The following is a 16,461-nucleotide window of genomic DNA, read 5'->3' as shown; positions in this document are numbered from 1 at the left end:
CTGGCCCATGGGGCCGCCTGCGGGGGCCACAGGTTCTGGTGGTAAATGCTGGCGGTGGGCCTGCCAAGCTGCGCGGTCCCTGCAGGGCTGGGGCAGGGCTGTCCCTCAGGTGGGCAATCCGAGCCTTGGCTGACAGTGCGGGTCCATGCGAGGAGGCGGCCTCCAGGATGGAGAGCCACGGCGGCAGTTTCCATCCTGGAGTTGTCGACGGCAGCGGGGAACCACTTTCCCCAAGAAAAGAATGAGAGGGACCGTTTGTTGTGAGAGCCCGTATGTCAGGGTTTACTTCCCAAGCTGGACCACGGAGATGAACTTGGCCCTGGCCCCTGCCGTTGGCCAAAAGCCACGCCCAGGGCAGGCGGCCTCCTTCTGCCAGAAGCAGCCCCGGAAAGGGCCTGTCCTGCAGAACCTGAGGTGCTGCACACCTGCCGGTGGTGGGTGCCCTTCCAGGCGACAGGGAGGGCGGGCGGCAGAGGGAGGGGCTCGGGGCATTCGGAGAACATCCATCCCGCCCACGGCCCACGGCGGGGCCCATGGTGCCTGTGCCGCACGCCACGCTCCAGGCCCTCCAGGAAGACCAGATCCTCTCTCTAACTGTGTCAGCGTCTGGAGGACTCCGTGAGGCCAGCCCGGGGTGGGAATCAGGGAGTGCTTCCTGGAGGAAAGGTGCAGACTGAGTTGAGGCAGAGCAGAAGTCGGCCGAAGAACCAGGGCACAGCAATGCACTCCTGAAGACCAGGATGTGAGGGGATGTGGGGAATGGAGGGCGGTCACAGTGGCTGGATCCAAAGCCGGGCGCCCTCGCAAGGGACTTCTCTGAATCCACCTAACAGGATCACAGGTAGTGGTTACCGGCACAACTCTGGAGCCAGACTACCTGGGTTCACCCTCTAGTTCTGGTACGTATTTGCTGTGTGACCTTAGCAGGTTACTTAGCCTCTCTGTGCTTCCGTCTCCCATTTCTGAAACGAGGATGACAGTGTACCTTCCCCAGAGGGCTGCTGTGTGACTCCGAGGCCTGTTTCCATCAACCGCATGCAGCGTGCCTGGTGCCGAGTCAGGGCTCCGCAAGCTCTCAACCGTCTCCGCAGCAGTTGCCGCCTCTGGGGAGTTGACATGCGTGGAAGGGCCTATCCTAGAGTTTCTACGCATGCGCCAGTTCCGTTCTTGTCCTGGTCATCATTTGTCCAATGGCATATCCAGGAAAAATGTCTTGTCTCAGATGTCACAGGCAAACACTGTCCTGAGAGACCTGGGCTTTTTCAGGGCCATGAGCTACCAGCTCTTCGGGGGTGGGGGGGCCAGTTCCGGTCAAGACAGCAGACCTTTTCTGGGGGGGCCTCTGTGTTGGAGCCTGAATGAGAAGGGGACTGAGGGGACTGATTCTCTGTTATGGTGGCCCCAGGACACGAGCACAGCCATGAAGAGGGCCATACGTGGAGCAGACACATCAGTCCTGGGAGCCAAGACTCCACCGAGCGGACTCGGCATGTACCTACCTCTCTGGATGGGAGGGTCCATGGTGCTGACTGCTGAGTGTCTCCATGGAGACCTGTCTGGATAGAAAAGAGTGCGTTCCGGAGTTCCCATCGTGGCGCAGTGGTTAACGAATCCGACTAGGAACCATGAGGTGGCGGGTTCGGTCCCTGCCCTTGCTCAGTGGGTTAACGATCCGGCGTTGCCGTGAGCTGTGGTGTAGGTTGCAGACGCGGCTCGGATCCCGTGTTGCTGTGGCTCTGGCGTAGGCCGGTGGCTACAGCTCCGATTCAACCCCTAGCCTGGTAATCTCCATATGCCGCGGGAGCGGCCCAAGAAATAGCAACAACAACAACAACAGACAAAAGACAAAAAGACAAAAAAAAAAAAGAAAAAAGAAAAAGAAAAGAGTGCGTTCCGAATAAAGCAAGCCATCACCGGGCCCATCAGCATCCTGTCTGCCCCCGGGACATCTGGAGGTGTCGGGACCCAGCGCTGGGCAGGCCTGTGGCGATGCCTCAGGTCAGCTGGAGACGGTGACGTCACCATGAGTGAGAGAAGGGGCTGTGGCGCTCCTGCCCCTGGGGCTGTCCCCCGGAGGACCAGCCCTGAAGCTTCGTCTGTATGGTGGGGGCCACCCCCACCCCACCCCCACCCAGACAGCAGCATCCTAGCAGGTGACGCAGGCAGAGGGGAGTGAGCTTACAGTCAGCAGATGGGAAGCTTACCCAGGATTCGCCGTGGAGCCCACTGCAATCACTGGTCCTTACTAGTGGAAGGAGAGTCAGGAGGAAGGTCAGAAAGACACAGAGAATGTGGAAGAACGGCCAGGGAGATGCTGTGCCCTGGCTTTGAGGGTGGAGGAGGGGCTGCTTCCAGACGCTGATAAAAGTGGGACACGGTGGCTCCCGCAGCCTCCAGAAGAATCCGGCCCCACCGCTGACACCTTGCTTTAGCTCCGTGGGACCCATGTTGGCCTTCTTTTGACCTCCAGGGCTGTAACAGTACATGTGTGTTGTCTTAAGCCTGCCACCTGTTACTCTGTCTCATCAGCCACAGGAAGCACAAACACAGTTCGCTGTACATTGGAACCTTCCAGATCCTGTCTGGGGTGCGCCCCACGTGTCAGGAACTTGGCCTCAAGGCTTAGGAGAGCACCAGCCTCCTGGAGTCTGGGATTTCATGAGCTGGTGCCTACTAACTCCCTGACTACCACGGAGAAGGCACTGAACGATTGCGTATTCTCACTCGTATCCTGAGCATAACCCTTGAACTTGACTCTGGGTAAACCCCTCACTCTCTGAGCCTTGGTTGCCTTGAGTTCATGCTATTTATGGAGCAGCATAAGCGGCTTCGGGTACACAGGGGCTCCGAGGAACTGGGGCCACAGCAGCGGGCCTCAGCTACGGGGTCCAAGGCTCTGTGCCCAGAAAACTTGCTGGAAAGTGTCACCCCTGTGGATCCAGGAGGTTCAACAACTGGAATCGCTGATATTTGGCTGTTTCTCGTGAGCCCCCTGAGTGACCGACTACAGGGTGGAAGGGGGTCACTGCCCTGGGCCCCTCAAGAAACCCTGAGGCCGGGGGCACAGGAAGCTTGAGCCCGTCCAGGGCAGGCTGAGCCCAGCACAGGCCCTGTCCTCACGGCCTGGCATCTTTGGGTGGCTTTCTGCTGAGGGAGTCCCCAGAGGAAAACCCAGGGTGACCCCCCTGGTCCAGGCCCTGTGGGTCCACTGGGAGGGAGGCGGGGGGATGGGGGTCTGAATGGGGAGCCCCGGCTGAAGACGGGGTGACAGTGATGCACGGGTGCGTCAGGGACCAGGGTTCTGCTCACTGTCTAACAGCCGGGGTCTGAGCCTGGGAGCATGGCTCGGTGTCGTGAAACGCACTCGGAACCTGGGATCAGAACCCGCTCCCCGTCAAACCTCAGGCCAGCGTCAGGGGTCCCTTGTCCCCTCAGCCGAGCACACAGAGCTCTTAGCAAGGGGCTGGGCCAGCTTCCTCACCCTCTGTCCCGCTCTGTCCCAGGTCCGAGGGGTGAAAGGAGTCTTCCTGGCGAACCAGAAAGTCGACGGGAAGGTGGTGACACTTATCACCTACAACAAGGGCCGAGACTGGGATCGCCTGAGGCCTCCCAGCGTGGACATGAGCGGGAAACCCACCAACTGCAAGCCTGTAAGTGCCCCGCTCGCAGCACAGAGCACCCTTCCCCCAGGGTGGGCCCTGCAGGACCTGGGGGTCAGGGAGGCTGGCATCTGAGAAAGGCCATCTGGGAGCTGTGAACCCCCTCCTCTCTGGGCCTGGAGAAGAGGCCCCCTAGAACTCCTTGCTTTACAGAAGGTTTAACTGGAGGTCAGAGAAGGGCATGTATCCGTCAGCTCTTGCGGCATGTAACAAACCACCCCAAACAGCAATCACTCTTCTCCAGATCTGGGAGAGGCTGGGCTTGCTCACACACCTGGGCCTTGGCCGATTTAGGAAGGGGTCTGGCGTCTTCCTGGGACCAGCCCAGGCACATTCTCGTGGCAGAGGCAGAGGTGCAGGAGAGTGAGCAGAAACACTGCAAGAACATTGCACACCTCCTTATGTTGTGTCTGCTAGGCCCTGGTGGCTAAGGTCAAGGGCCAGGAAGTACGCTCTGCCTGTGGAAGTAGGGAGCTGGATAAGTGACGGGACCAGGATGCTGGCCAAGTATCATGAGCTCCAAGGCGGTCCTCCTATGCCAGGGGTGCCTTTCTACATGAATATGAGAGTAGGCTGCCCCAGTGTCTTGGCTTCCTTGGGGGTGGGAAAGCCTGGAATGCCCTTTCTTCTTCATTCAGCGAACTCCTACTGACACCTGAAAACCCTGCCTAGATGTCCCCTTCACTGAGAAGCCTTCATTGGACACACCCTTTTCTGTTTCTCCCCAGCCTCAACCACAAGCCCCTCATGGTCAGGGACCCCCATCCATTGCCGTGCCTCTGTAAATAGAAAGAATAAGAGTCTATTTTACCAAGATGTTTATTTAACAAACACGTAAGAGCAGGTACTCTGTTCTAAGTACATCAACACACAAAAACGGCCAACAATCCTACCCTCTCAGGATCGGCCTGGATCTCTGCAGGGCCCCTGGAGATGGCAGGCACCCTTCATGGCTGGGGTTAGGGTTAGGGTTAGGGGGCCAGGGTGGGGCTCCGTGCCCTCCAGGCACAGCCACAGCCTGGACAGTGACCCCATCAGCTGGGGGCCTGCACTCGGCCTCCGCATCCGCCGGTCTCCGCATCCGCCCGTCTCCGGCTCATAACAGAGGGTAGTAGCACCTGTCGACCTACGGGGAGAATTAACGACCTGCCGCTTGTAAAAGCTCTTCTGAGAACAGAATTGCTGTGAAAGGGCTAATTTTTGTATCATCCTCGACAAAGTTAAGCCAGATTAATCTGTCAAAGCAAGTTTTTGCTAAGAATAGATTCTTGTCTGCAATTAGGCAGCTCAGTGAGGAGATAACCTTTCAAGATTTATGTCCCGGCCTTAAAATAATAGAAGTAGGAGCCCCGGATGCCCAACTGGGCACAGAAGACAGTGCCGGGTCAGCCCCTCCAGGTCCCCGCCCACCACGGCCTTCATCAGCTCAGTGCAGACTGGGCCTGGTGTCCCCACTGGTCAGATGCCAGCAGAACTCCCCCAGCTCCAGCAGCCCTAGGACCGCCTGGAAGACTCCTGTGGGGCTCTCCACAGCACCAGCGGCGACCACGGCTCTGCCCCCCTCTGCCAGTGTCCTGTGGGCCACCACTGACCACAGGGAACCCTGGAGTCTTCCACTTCCGGCCCGAACGAGTGCCCAGCAGAGGACAGAGCAGCGTGGGCTGGGGAGGCAGAGGGGCAGCCAGGTTCGGGGAAGCAGCAGCCTGGCTTGTTCGGCTCAGGGCACACAGACAGCGATGCTGTGTGCGCAGCGCATCTGGGGATGTGGAAAGGGCTGGTTGCAGCCCTGAGCAGACCAGCCTGGAAGCTTGGCCACTCCAGGCCCCACCTGACCCCCCAGGACCAGAGCAGGGCCATGGAGCTTGGGGCGGGGGGAGGCCGGGGTGCGCCGCGTCCCTGCCGAGGCTCCTTTTCCTCCCGACACAGGGCTTCCTTCTGCAGGTGGAAACGGGTCCCGCTCACAAAGGTCATGGGCACCCCTCCCCCTGGACACGCCCTTCCTGCTAGTGCCTGGTCATCGGATGGGCCGGGGAGAGGGGCCTGGCAGGTGTGGCCACAGTCATGAAGTCACCAACCTGCTTCTCGGTTGTAAGAAACCAGGAGAAATCCAGATCGGCCACAGCCCAACATCCCCCAGTGGGTCAAGTTTATCCCATTCGATCGAAGTGTTCCTGGTGGGGGAGGAGATCTCCTCCAAGGGGCTCAGTGGACAGGCTCCCACCCCACAGGGTCCTGGTGTCTTCGGGTCTCTAGCCCTCCGAGCCTGGGCAGGGTCTCTAGCCCTCCGAGCCTGCTTTGAAAATGGGCGTCTTTCAGCTCGTTCTGCCTCCTCTCCTTTCTCTTTTTGTTTTCAACAGCTTGATCCAGGGCTCATTCACAACCCATACAGTTCACCTTAAGTGTGCAATTCAGTGGTTTTGCTATCCATCCCCGCAGTCCGTTTGCCTCGCCTCCAAAAGAAACCCCACACCTGGTAGCCTCCATCCCACCCCCGCCCTAAGCCCCAGAGCCACTTCCTGTCTCTGTATTTCCCTGCAGAGGGAACTTTGTATTGCTCTGCCCATTGCCTGTGAATGGAATCAGACAATATGGGATGCGAGTAATACACCTTCTGAAGCTCTGGCTCCGACAAAGAGAGCCCACCTCCAACTGGATCGGGGCCGGCAGCATCTGACCCAGATGGATATTCAATTCACTGATCCATTTCACTTGTAACTTTGGATAATCTGTGTAAAACATACTCAGTTCAGGGGCCAGAAGAAACTGTTAAAAAGCACAAAATGCCGTCTGCCGGGTGGATTTCAGGAGACGGTGTTACAAAGCAGTGACTGTGGAGCTCTGGACCCTGGGAAGGGGGTGACAGGCAGCCCTGGCTGATGGCTGGCAGGAACCTACAGGTGGCCCGGAGGGAGCTGCGTGGAGACCTTGGCCTCGTCCCATATCCCGTGGCTTGTATTCTGTTGTGGATGTGATGGCGGCTTTGTGGCCTGGAGCCACCGAGGCCTGGGGAAGACTCTGGAAGGCAAGGCCAGAGAACACGGCTTTTTTCCCTGCTTGTCTGTTCCCCCTGGACCTCCTCCCTCCCAGCTGGGGTGCTGGCTGTGGCCTCTGCCACCTTGGCATAGTGTGAGGTGCAGGCAGCCGGGGATGGGGGGCAGACAGATGAGGCATCTGGGAACTGCTGGCGCTCCCTTCTTCTGGGGGCTGCTGGCCTGGACTTTGGAACCAGGCAGCCTGGGTCGTGATCCAAGCTCCACCTCTGCCCTGGCAAGTGTCTGCACGGCCTCTGCCTCAGTTTCCCCAACGTCACAAGGGGGATGATAGCACGGAAGCCAAGAGTGTTCCATGACACACGCCTTGGAGAGTGCTTGGCTCGGTGCGGGCTCAGAGGCAGCTGTCCCGCAATGTGAGCTGCTGCAAGAATTCTTACTGTGACCGGCGTTTCTGCCCCTCCAGCCAGGGCACCCGTGGGGCTGTGTCAAGGTCACAGTGATATTCGATGGCAAACTGAGCTCTAGCAAAAGCCCACCTCAGCCCCTGCCTCTCACGGAGGGCACAGTGTTAATGGGGCGTCCCACGGCTGTCCCCTGACGCCCAAGCCACCATAGTCACTAAGAGGCCCCCAGGAGAGGTTCTGGACGGATGAATGAATGATCGTGGGCACGGGCTGTGCCAGCTTCCAGAGTCCCGTTCTGCTGCCCAGCTCTGCCCTCAGGAGCGTGTCGGGAGCCCACCCTCCAGCACCCAGGCTGGGAGAACCCTCCTTTGGAGAAGCCCATCTGCTTTATCCACGATCAGATGGTGGGCCAGACCTGATGGCCTTCACCCAGGAGTCAGGCTCAGAGCCCCCTCCCCACCCTCCACCCACTCCTCCCAAGGACTCGCAGATCTGCCTCCCACTCAAAAGGCCACCGGGACGGATTCAGCTTCAGTCCTGTTTTTCTCCAGGCCACTTCCCCAGGTGCTGACCGTGGCTCCCTTTCTCCCTCTTGCAGCCGGACTGCCACCTGCACCTGCACCTCCGCTGGGCAGACAACCCCTACGTGTCAGGCACTGTGCACACCAAGGACACCGCCCCAGGCCTCATCATGGGCGCAGGTAGGATGCTGCCATTACCGTCAGGTGGCAGGAGCCATCTCTACCTGCGGGAAGCTCTAATTTGAAGGGTGGAACTTGATGGTCACGGGCCTGGGGCCATGGTGTGTCCACTGGGGACAGTGCTACAGCATCTCCAGGAAGCCCAGCTCTCCTGGCACCTCACCCTGAGGGGTGACTGCATGGCCCAGAGGGGGTGCGTGGTATTTGTTGACTAAATGGTAGGGTGGAAGGATGGATGGATGGAAGGATGGCCAATGGAATGGTGGATGGATGGGTGGATAGATGGATGGCCGGTGGATGGATAGAAGGATGGATAGGATGGATAGATGGAAGGATGGGTGGAAGGGTGGATGGATGGAAGGGTAGATGGATGGAAAGATGGATGGATGGAAGGGCGGATGGATGGAAGGATAGATGGATGGAAAGGTGGATGGATGGAAAGATGGATGGATGGAAGGGCGGATGGATGGAAGGGTAGATGGCCACTGGAAGGATGGATGGATGGAAGGATGGCCAATGGATGGTGGGTGGATGGATGGATGGCCAGTGGATGAATAGAAGGATGGATGGATGGATAGATGGAAGGATGAATGGAAGGGTGGATGGATGGAAGGATGGATGGATGGAAGGGTGGATGGATGGAAAGATGGATGGATGGAAGGGCGGATGGATGGAAGGGTAGATGGCCACTGGAAGGATGGATGGATGGAAGGATGGCCAGTGCATGGTGGGTGGATGGATGAATGGATAGAAGGATGGATGGATGGCCGATGGATGGATAGAAGGATGGATGGATGGAAGGGTGAATGGATGGAAAGATGGATGGATGGAAGGGTAGATGGATGGAAAGATGGATGGATAGAAGGATGGCCAATGGATGGTGGGTGGATGGATGGATGGTGATGGATGGATAGAAGGATGGGTAGGATGGATAGATAGATGGCCAGTGGAAGGGTGGATAGGTGGAAGGATGGAAGGGTGGATAGCCAATGAAAGGTTGGATGCATGACTGAATGAGTGAGAGGATAGTTGGGTAGTTGAAAGAATGGGTCGTCAGATGGCCTGATGAGAGAACAGATAACAAAATGGTGAATGAGTACATAGAGAAATGGATGGACGGGCGGATGGGTGGATGGTCCACAGTGGACATTTATCTGTCCCTGAAGAAGGCTCCAGCTAGTGGGGAGAGACGCACACAAAATTAGCACGAGGGAAGAAGTATACATTTTGATTGTGTCTATCTCGCCCGTTAAACTAGAACCTTCTTCAGGGATCACTAAAAGTGTGCTGAAGGAAAAACCTCTTAAGTCTTATTTGAGTTAGAGGAATCATTCCAAATAAAATCACGTTTTAAAAGTTCACTGCCAGGCAGCAGCTGGCACCTAGTTTCCCTTCTACCCTTGAACTCGGGGTCAGCCTGGCCGGCTCTCAGCGGCTCTCAGCCCAGGGATGGGGCCTGACGCCACGGGTGCAAAGGAGGGGCGGCCTGGGCGTGTCCACTGTGTCCACAGTTATCATGGCGGCCCTTCCCCCTGCTGGGCCCTGAGCTCTTCTCATCACCACAACGACCCTGAGAGGTCAGTTCCCCCACGTTCTGGAGGAGGAACTGGAGCCCGAGGCGAGGGAAGGACCTGCCCCAACTTGCGAGGGGTCCATCCAAAAGCCTGCGACCCAGCCCAGGCTCTTCAGGGAAGGGAAGCCCAGCCCTGGGAGGGGCTGCGGCGCCCCTTTGAGACGATGGGGAAAGCGAGGCTCCAGACCGGGCCTCCTGGCCACTCATCCAGGGTGTGGAAGGGCCAGGCCGAAGCTTGCACACCCAGGCTACAGATGGGGTGAGTGGCAGTCAGACAGCCCATGTCTCTGCCTTGTCACGGAGTGGAGACCACCGAGGCCCGGCTGCGGCTCCATCCTCTGTCCACTCTGGCACCGTGGGCACCACGGAGGATTTGGGCCCCAGACCCTGAGCTGGATGCCACCCCTGACCCTTCAGCAGATGTATCCCAGCCCTGAGGCCCTGGCCCTGGGGGCTCTGGGAGGCCACATGGGAGAGTGTGAATGAGTGAATGAATGAGTGAACCAGTGAATGAATGAGTGAACCAGTGAGTGAATGAGTGAGTGAACGAGTGAATGAATGAAAGAAGGAATGAATGAGTGAGTGAGAGAATGAATGAATCAGTGATTGAGAGAATGAATGAATCAGTGATTGAGAGAATGAATGAATCAGTGATTGAGAGAATGAATGAATCAGTGATTGAGAGAATGAATGAGTGAGTGAGTGAGTGAATGAGTGAGTGAATGAGTGAGTGAGTGAGTGAATGAGTGAGTGAATGAGTGAGTGAATGAAAGAAGGAGAGAATGAGTGAGTGAGTGAATGAATCAGTGATTGAGAGATGAATGAATCAGTGATTGAGAGAATGAATGAATCAGTGATTGAGTGAATGAGTGAGTGAGTGAATGAATGAGGGAGTGAAAGGCCACGTGGAGACGGCAGGAAAGGCCTTCCAGGCAGAGGAGGGATCTGCTTCGCAGGATCACTGCATCAGCGCTCAGGAGGCAGGGAGGTGAACCCCCACCGCCTGGCACTGCCCGTCTCTGACGGCAGGAGCCCTCGGGTGTCAGGCTGAGGCGGCTCACGTTGTCCTGGGGACAGGGGACTTTCCAGTAGCAGAGCGAGTGTCACAACCAGAGCAGAGAAGACGGCAAGTAAAACCTTTCTGCCTCTGGGATTTCCTGGTTCATCTCTGCTCCTGGGGTCCTGTTGGGTGACTGCCGTTGGGACGGGGTCTGCCTGCTTCCATGACGGAAGTGCGTCCATCAGTGAAAAATGCACATGAGCCTCGATTTCGGAGCAGCTCCTGGGGCACCAGGTCCCACACTGGGACGGGCTGGGGTGCTGGACACCCCTGATCTTGTGGACTCAGTTCCCTGGACATGAGGGCCATGGTGCATTTAAAATCCACTCTCCATTTGTCATGGGTTGAAACCCCAAATTCTTGACCAAAGTATCAAAGGCGTAATTTGAAACGTTTCCATGGCTCAAAGGCCTGGAAGCCCACCAGTGTTCCAGCCCCCCAAGGATGCTGCCAGGGGGGGTCTGCGTGGAGGGGGCTTCACTTCATTGTGTGGGAGTCACAGGGAGAACGGAGAGCAGAGGCTGTGCCCGCAGCCGCCTCTGTCCCCCCCACCCCCCCACCCCCACCCCGAGGGCAGGATGCTGCACTGATATTTCATTCCGCTGCTTTTTCAGCCTGCTGGGCTTTCCTCAAATGGAGCCCTCTGTGCAATGTGGGTCAGTTGAGGTGTAAATATTTCACACCCTCCGCTGCTCCTCCTGGGTGTCTGCTGGGAGCACGGGGGAGGTGGAGTGAGCCAGGCTCCCTCCAGCAGCAACGCAGCTGCAGCAGCCGAGCAGCCATCAGCTTCTCTCCTGCAGCCCCCACGGTGGGCAGGGTGGCCTGGCAGGAAGAGAGGGGCCTACAATGGCCTGTGCTGGGCAGAGCTGCCCCAGGCAGCGGGGGGTGGGGGCATGGCTGCTCGTCTCCAGGATCACTCCCAGTCTCCTGCCATCCACCCCTCAGTCCACCCTTGGACAGGCAGGTGGGAGTTACAAGCCCCGGGTTCTGTCATCTCCATCTCTGGGCCTTGGGCATTTCACCGACCCGCAGCTTCCACATCTACAAGAAGGGAGGAGGGAGCCGCCCTCGAAAGGCTGAGTTGGGGCTCAGGTAGAAGGCACCCAGTCCAGATGTGTCGCCACAGGCTGTCCTGTCACTCAAACTGCGGCTGGACACTGCTACCCTTGTGCTGGGCTCCATGCCTGGGCCCTGCTGCTGGGACCTGTCCTCCAGTCCAGTGGACAGAGGCCAGCCCCACAGATGCATCTAGAAAATGGAGCCATGGATCCAATGGGGAAGGGAAAGGAGAGGTTCAAAAGCGAAGGTAGGAACTCTGGTTTCTTTTTTTTTTTTTTTGTCTTTTTGCCATTTCTTGGGCTGCTCCCATGGCATATGGAGGTTCCCAGGCCAGGGGTCGAATCGGAGCTGCAGCCACCGGCCTACACCAGAGCCACAGCAACGCGGGATCCGAGCCGCGTCTGCAACCTACACCACAGCTCACGGCAACGCCGGATCCTTAACCCACTGAGCAAGGGCAGGGACCGAACCCGCAACCTCATGGTTCCTAGTCGGATTCGTTAACCACTGCGCCACGACAGGAACTCCGGAACTCTGGTTTCTAAGCACCAGGGTGGAGAAACGGCCATAGCGAAGCCAGAAACCAGGCCAGTGGGCCGAGGGTACCACCTGGGATGTTCTTGCTGATGGGACGTGTCGAGGGGTCGAGCCCCGTGGAGGCAGGAAGCCTCAGATGGATAGTTAAGACTGAGGGTGCAGGTCCCGGTTCCAGGGCAGACCTTTCCAAGCTCTTGGTCTGAGGCTCTGAGCCTCGAGTTCTCGGCTCCTCATCCAGACATGAATTTTCAGGACCACACAGCAGAGACGACAAGCGCTTCCCAGACACAGCCCGACAGTCACGTGGCCAAGCGAACCTTGCGTGGCGGTGGCACCCCAGCCCGCCTGTGCCAGGAGATCCCCTCGCCCCACCCCAGCCCTCCCCCAGCCCCCTCTTCTGTGACTCGGACGGTCAGGGGCCCATCCCCACAGGGTAGTGTCCAGACGTGAGGCCCAGGGCCCTGAGCAGGTCAAGCGCTGACCTGAGTCCCACCAGCCGGGCAGGGATCACCCGGCACCTTGGAGCTGGGAACTCAGTGGCAACCAGAGGTCCAGGGGCAGTCCCCTGGCTCCTGTGCCGGCAGTGTCTCAGTCGCCAGCAGTGCTGGCTCTGCCACGTTGGGGGCCGCAGGGTCCAGGTCACCGTGCTCCACCACCAAGTATGGGCTGGGGCGGAGCCTGTGTGGTGGCTTTGCACTGTCTTGGCTCTGAGGGCCTGGCCACTTGGCAACCTGAAGGCCGAGGAAGGACAGAGAGGAAATGCAGTTCAGTGAGTGCTTACTGCATCCCAGGCCCCAAGAGCAGGGAAGCGGGGCGGAGGGGCTGGGGTGTGGGGGGAGGAGGCCCAACGAGACCACAGAACAGCCCAGGGGACACGGCAGGGCAGCTTCTCTTGGTCCCCCTGGGCCTCAGTTGCCACTCCGTCCACTGAGGCACCAGCCTCCAGCTTCCCGCAGAGCCTTCCACTCCGACAGCCTGTGCGGGTGCTCTGTGGGTCTCCCCTTGTCTCCCCCAGTGCCTTTTAGGTGACTGGCAGCCTGACAGCCTTGGTAGATGGAGCAAGGAAAGCAGTTGCTTAAAAGACAGGCATCACGCCCTGGAACTCACGGGCCCCGTGTCTGCCTGCGAAGCTGTGCCGAGGCTGCAGGCTTGGTCACGTGGCTTCTGTGTGTAACCCACATGTCCCAGCATCTCTGCCGGCATCTGGAATGATGGGGAGATGAAGCCCCCTCCCCCGCCCTCCCGCCGCCTTCCATTCATTCACTCATCTCTCTCGTTTCCTTCAGCGGCCGTTCCTCTGCACCTTCCGGGGGCCAGGCAGGTAGAAGGGAACCCAGCTCGGCACCCGTCTCCCCCCAGCCCCCCTCCCACCTCCATGCTTCGCCAAGGCCATTCCCTCTGCCTGGACCAGTGGCTGTGTCTTTGGAGGCACAGTGCGGAGGTCACTTCCTGCGGGCATCTCTCCATCACCCCCTGCTTCCTGGGTCCCTTAGCTTCCCTTCTCTGCTCTCACAGCTCCTCTGGCTCCAGGCATCCTGGCTCTGGGTGCAATTGCAGGCCGCCCTTCTTCTTCCCTGGCCAAAATGAGTGATCGCTGCTCGGCTGGGACTCCCCTCACCTTAGAGCCAGGCTGGGCAGAGGGCGGGGGCTCAGCAGATGCCGATGACTATGTGCAGGAGGGGGAAGGGGGTGGGACGGACGGAGGAGAGACGGATGTGCGGGTGGGGACGATGGATGGATGGACACACGATGAATTCATGCAGAATGGAAGGAAGGGTGAATGGCTGATGGAATGGTGACGAGTCAGTGGAAGATGGATGATAAGTTAATGAGGGGTGGATGGATGGATGGATGATAAGATAAGGAAGGACGGAGGGGTGAGTGGATGATGGAACGATGCTGTGTCAGTGAAAGACGGTAACTGATGGATGAAGGATGGGTGAACAGACGCTGAGGGGGTTGTTTGGACAGTGGGTGGTGGTTGAAAGACGAGCACACAGACCCTCTGCCCCTCTGCTTGGACTCACTTTGCCTCATCTGTTTGAGGATAACCATCTCCTTTGGGATCTTCCAGGGACATGAACTTGGCCCTGGACGAGACATTCCTGTGAGAACCCCAGGAGTGAGGCTCCAAAGGGGAAGCGAGGCACAGGTGGCCCAGGCCTCTGGGGCGCCAGGAGAGAGTCAGAGTCCTCATAACAGGTCCCCTTATCCTGGAAGCTCAGGCCCCTGGTCTCTGCCAATGTCATGCGGTCGCAGTGGAAACCTGCCCCATCTGACCCATCAGAAAACCCCATTGTCTACGACCCTTCCCGGCAGGGCTGCATGGGGCCGCCCAGCCCGCCCGGCCGCCGTGAGGGCGCTGGAGCTGTGTCTTCCAGGTGGCCTTCGTTCCTCCGGCAGGAGTCCGCTTGGGCTCAGGTTCCTCGTCTACCAGCTGGCGTTGTCTTGGACACTGAGTGGAGGTCCTCCCCACTCTGGTGTCACCCCCAGGATTAAGTCCCAGCCCCCCCAGGGGTCTTCCCACCTGCCAGCCTGGTAGGGACTCGCGGGAACCAAGACCAAGGAGGAGCCTCCTGGATGCCCAGCCAGCCTGGTACCCACCTTGCCATCCTCCCAAGCGTCCCCTCAACAGATGTTTAATGAGCCCCTACTGTGTGCTTGCTCCGCCTCTCATCCCAACTGCCCCAAGCTGCCCTCCACCAATCTCTGGCCTTCTCTGTGCTGAGCCTCCAGGAGGCCACCTCCAAATGTAAGCCCAGCCGTGTCCTGCCCAGCCGTGTCCTGCCCCACAGGGACTGCCAAGACCCCACCGCCCATCTGGCACCCATGTCTTCTGTAGCCTGTCCCCAACCACCAATTCACGCTTCTTATTCCTGAACCACATTTGTCACCCATGGGTCCCCCGAGGCCCCTAGGCTCTGCACCGGGGCTTGGCCAGAGCTGCCTGAGGCTGGCTTTCTGTGGGCAAGGGTAACCCTTTACTGCACAGACTGGGACCCCTGGTGACCGCAGGCCTGCGGTTATCAGAGGAGGGCAGAGGGGGGCTGGAAGGTATAGACCAGGGCACCCCAGCCTCGGCTTGGGGATTCGGCTGCGCTCGGACCTTGCTGGCGGGGAGAGTCGCCCATCCCAAGAGTCCCCGCCCTTTTCCTCTGGACCAGGTAACCTGGGCTCCCAGCTGGTGGAATATAAAGAGGAAATGTACATCACGTCAGACTGCGGGCACACCTGGCGGCAGGTAAGGTGGGGGGAGGGGCCCGGGACCCCTCCCTCCCCGAGGAGTTCCGAGGTGCAGCCTCATCTTCCCCAGCCCCAGTGGCTGGACGTGGCTCCCTTTGGCCACGCCCACCTGCCGGACAACTACGGAGGGACCTCACCTTTACGCCCTCGGGTGGGTTGCCATGACCATCCAAGCGGAGGGCATGGGTGCCCACGCTGGGTGGAGGTGCCCCCCCGGCAGGAAGCCACACAGGGACTTGGATGCTTGGCTGAGCCCTGAGCCCAGAGGCCAGGAAGTGGGGGTCACGGACAGCCCCCCAGGGTCCTGGCAGGGGCAGCTGCTGGGTGAACTGCAGAGACTTGGGGGAGAAAGAGAAAATGGGGGAAGAGGAAGCTTTGGGGGGGCCGTGGGGAGTGGGGGGCGGTGGCCGGGAGACATCCAGGGGTGGCAATTTGGTGTTCAGTGTGACCCGAGAAAAGAAAAACAGAAAAGGGAGAAGAAAAGTTATGCAGGAAACAGCCCCCAGCACCAGGGTCTCACTGCGAGGGCCCCTTCATGTTCCCCCACCCCCAGCGCAGCTCAGATTCTCAGACTCGAGGGGCGGGTGCTGTGCCGCTGCCGGCAGGTGTCGTTCAGAGCAGAGTGGCCAAGGGAGCAAAGGCTGATGGTCCAGGCAGCCCAGGAGCCGAACCCAAGTGCTTGGCCCCAGGAGAGGGTGCCTCCCTCTAGGAAAGGCCTCCTCTGGCCTGCCAGTCTCGTGGAGTGGCAGTTTCTACCATAAATTCTTTTTTTAAAAATGCACTATATATATTTTTTTTTTTTTTTCTTTGTGGGGCCACACCCTTGGCCTATGGAAGCTCCCAGGCTAAGGGTCCAATCTGAACTACAGCTGCCAGCCTATGCCACAGCCATATAGCAATGCAGGATCCTATCCGAACGGCATCTTCAACCTACACCACACCTCAGGGCAACGCCGGATCCTTAGCCTGCTGAGCAAGGCCGGGGATCGAACCCACAACCTCATGGTTCCTAGTCGGATTCATTTCTGCTGCACCACAGTGGGAACTCCTAAAAATGCACTAAATTTTCGTATGCATTTTCCCTTCCCGTGGATGTAAGGAACTCTGGTTTTTGGTTAATGTTTGCCTCCCTGCTTACCCACTTCCTGCCCCTCTCGCAGGTACCCCTCTGGACAAACATGCTGATCCCCAAAGGGCAAAGCTCCCCTGCATCCTGGGTTTCAAGCCCTGGC

General features: G+C 58.7%; 1 protein-coding gene across 4 annotated transcripts in view; it reads left to right on the top strand.

Moving 5' to 3' along the window:
* SORCS2 (sortilin related VPS10 domain containing receptor 2) overlaps window positions 1–16,461 on the top strand; it is a 463,077-nt gene that overhangs the window by 413,557 nt on the left and 33,059 nt on the right. For all 4 annotated transcript variants that reach the window (XM_047798311.1, XM_047798308.1, XM_047798310.1 and 1 more), the window contains exons 10-12: window positions 3,504–3,650; window positions 7,655–7,757; window positions 15,151–15,227. In XM_047798311.1, the coding sequence (XP_047654267.1) occupies window positions 3,504–3,650; window positions 7,655–7,757; window positions 15,151–15,227 (327 nt within the window). The remainder of the gene's footprint in view (window positions 1–3,503; window positions 3,651–7,654; window positions 7,758–15,150; window positions 15,228–16,461) is intronic.

This window comes from Phacochoerus africanus, chromosome 10, assembly GCF_016906955.1.
Source record: "Phacochoerus africanus isolate WHEZ1 chromosome 10, ROS_Pafr_v1, whole genome shotgun sequence".
In the NCBI taxonomy this organism is placed as follows: domain Eukaryota; kingdom Metazoa; phylum Chordata; class Mammalia; order Artiodactyla; family Suidae; genus Phacochoerus; species Phacochoerus africanus.
This window is presented reverse-complemented; position numbering and strand designations above follow the sequence as displayed.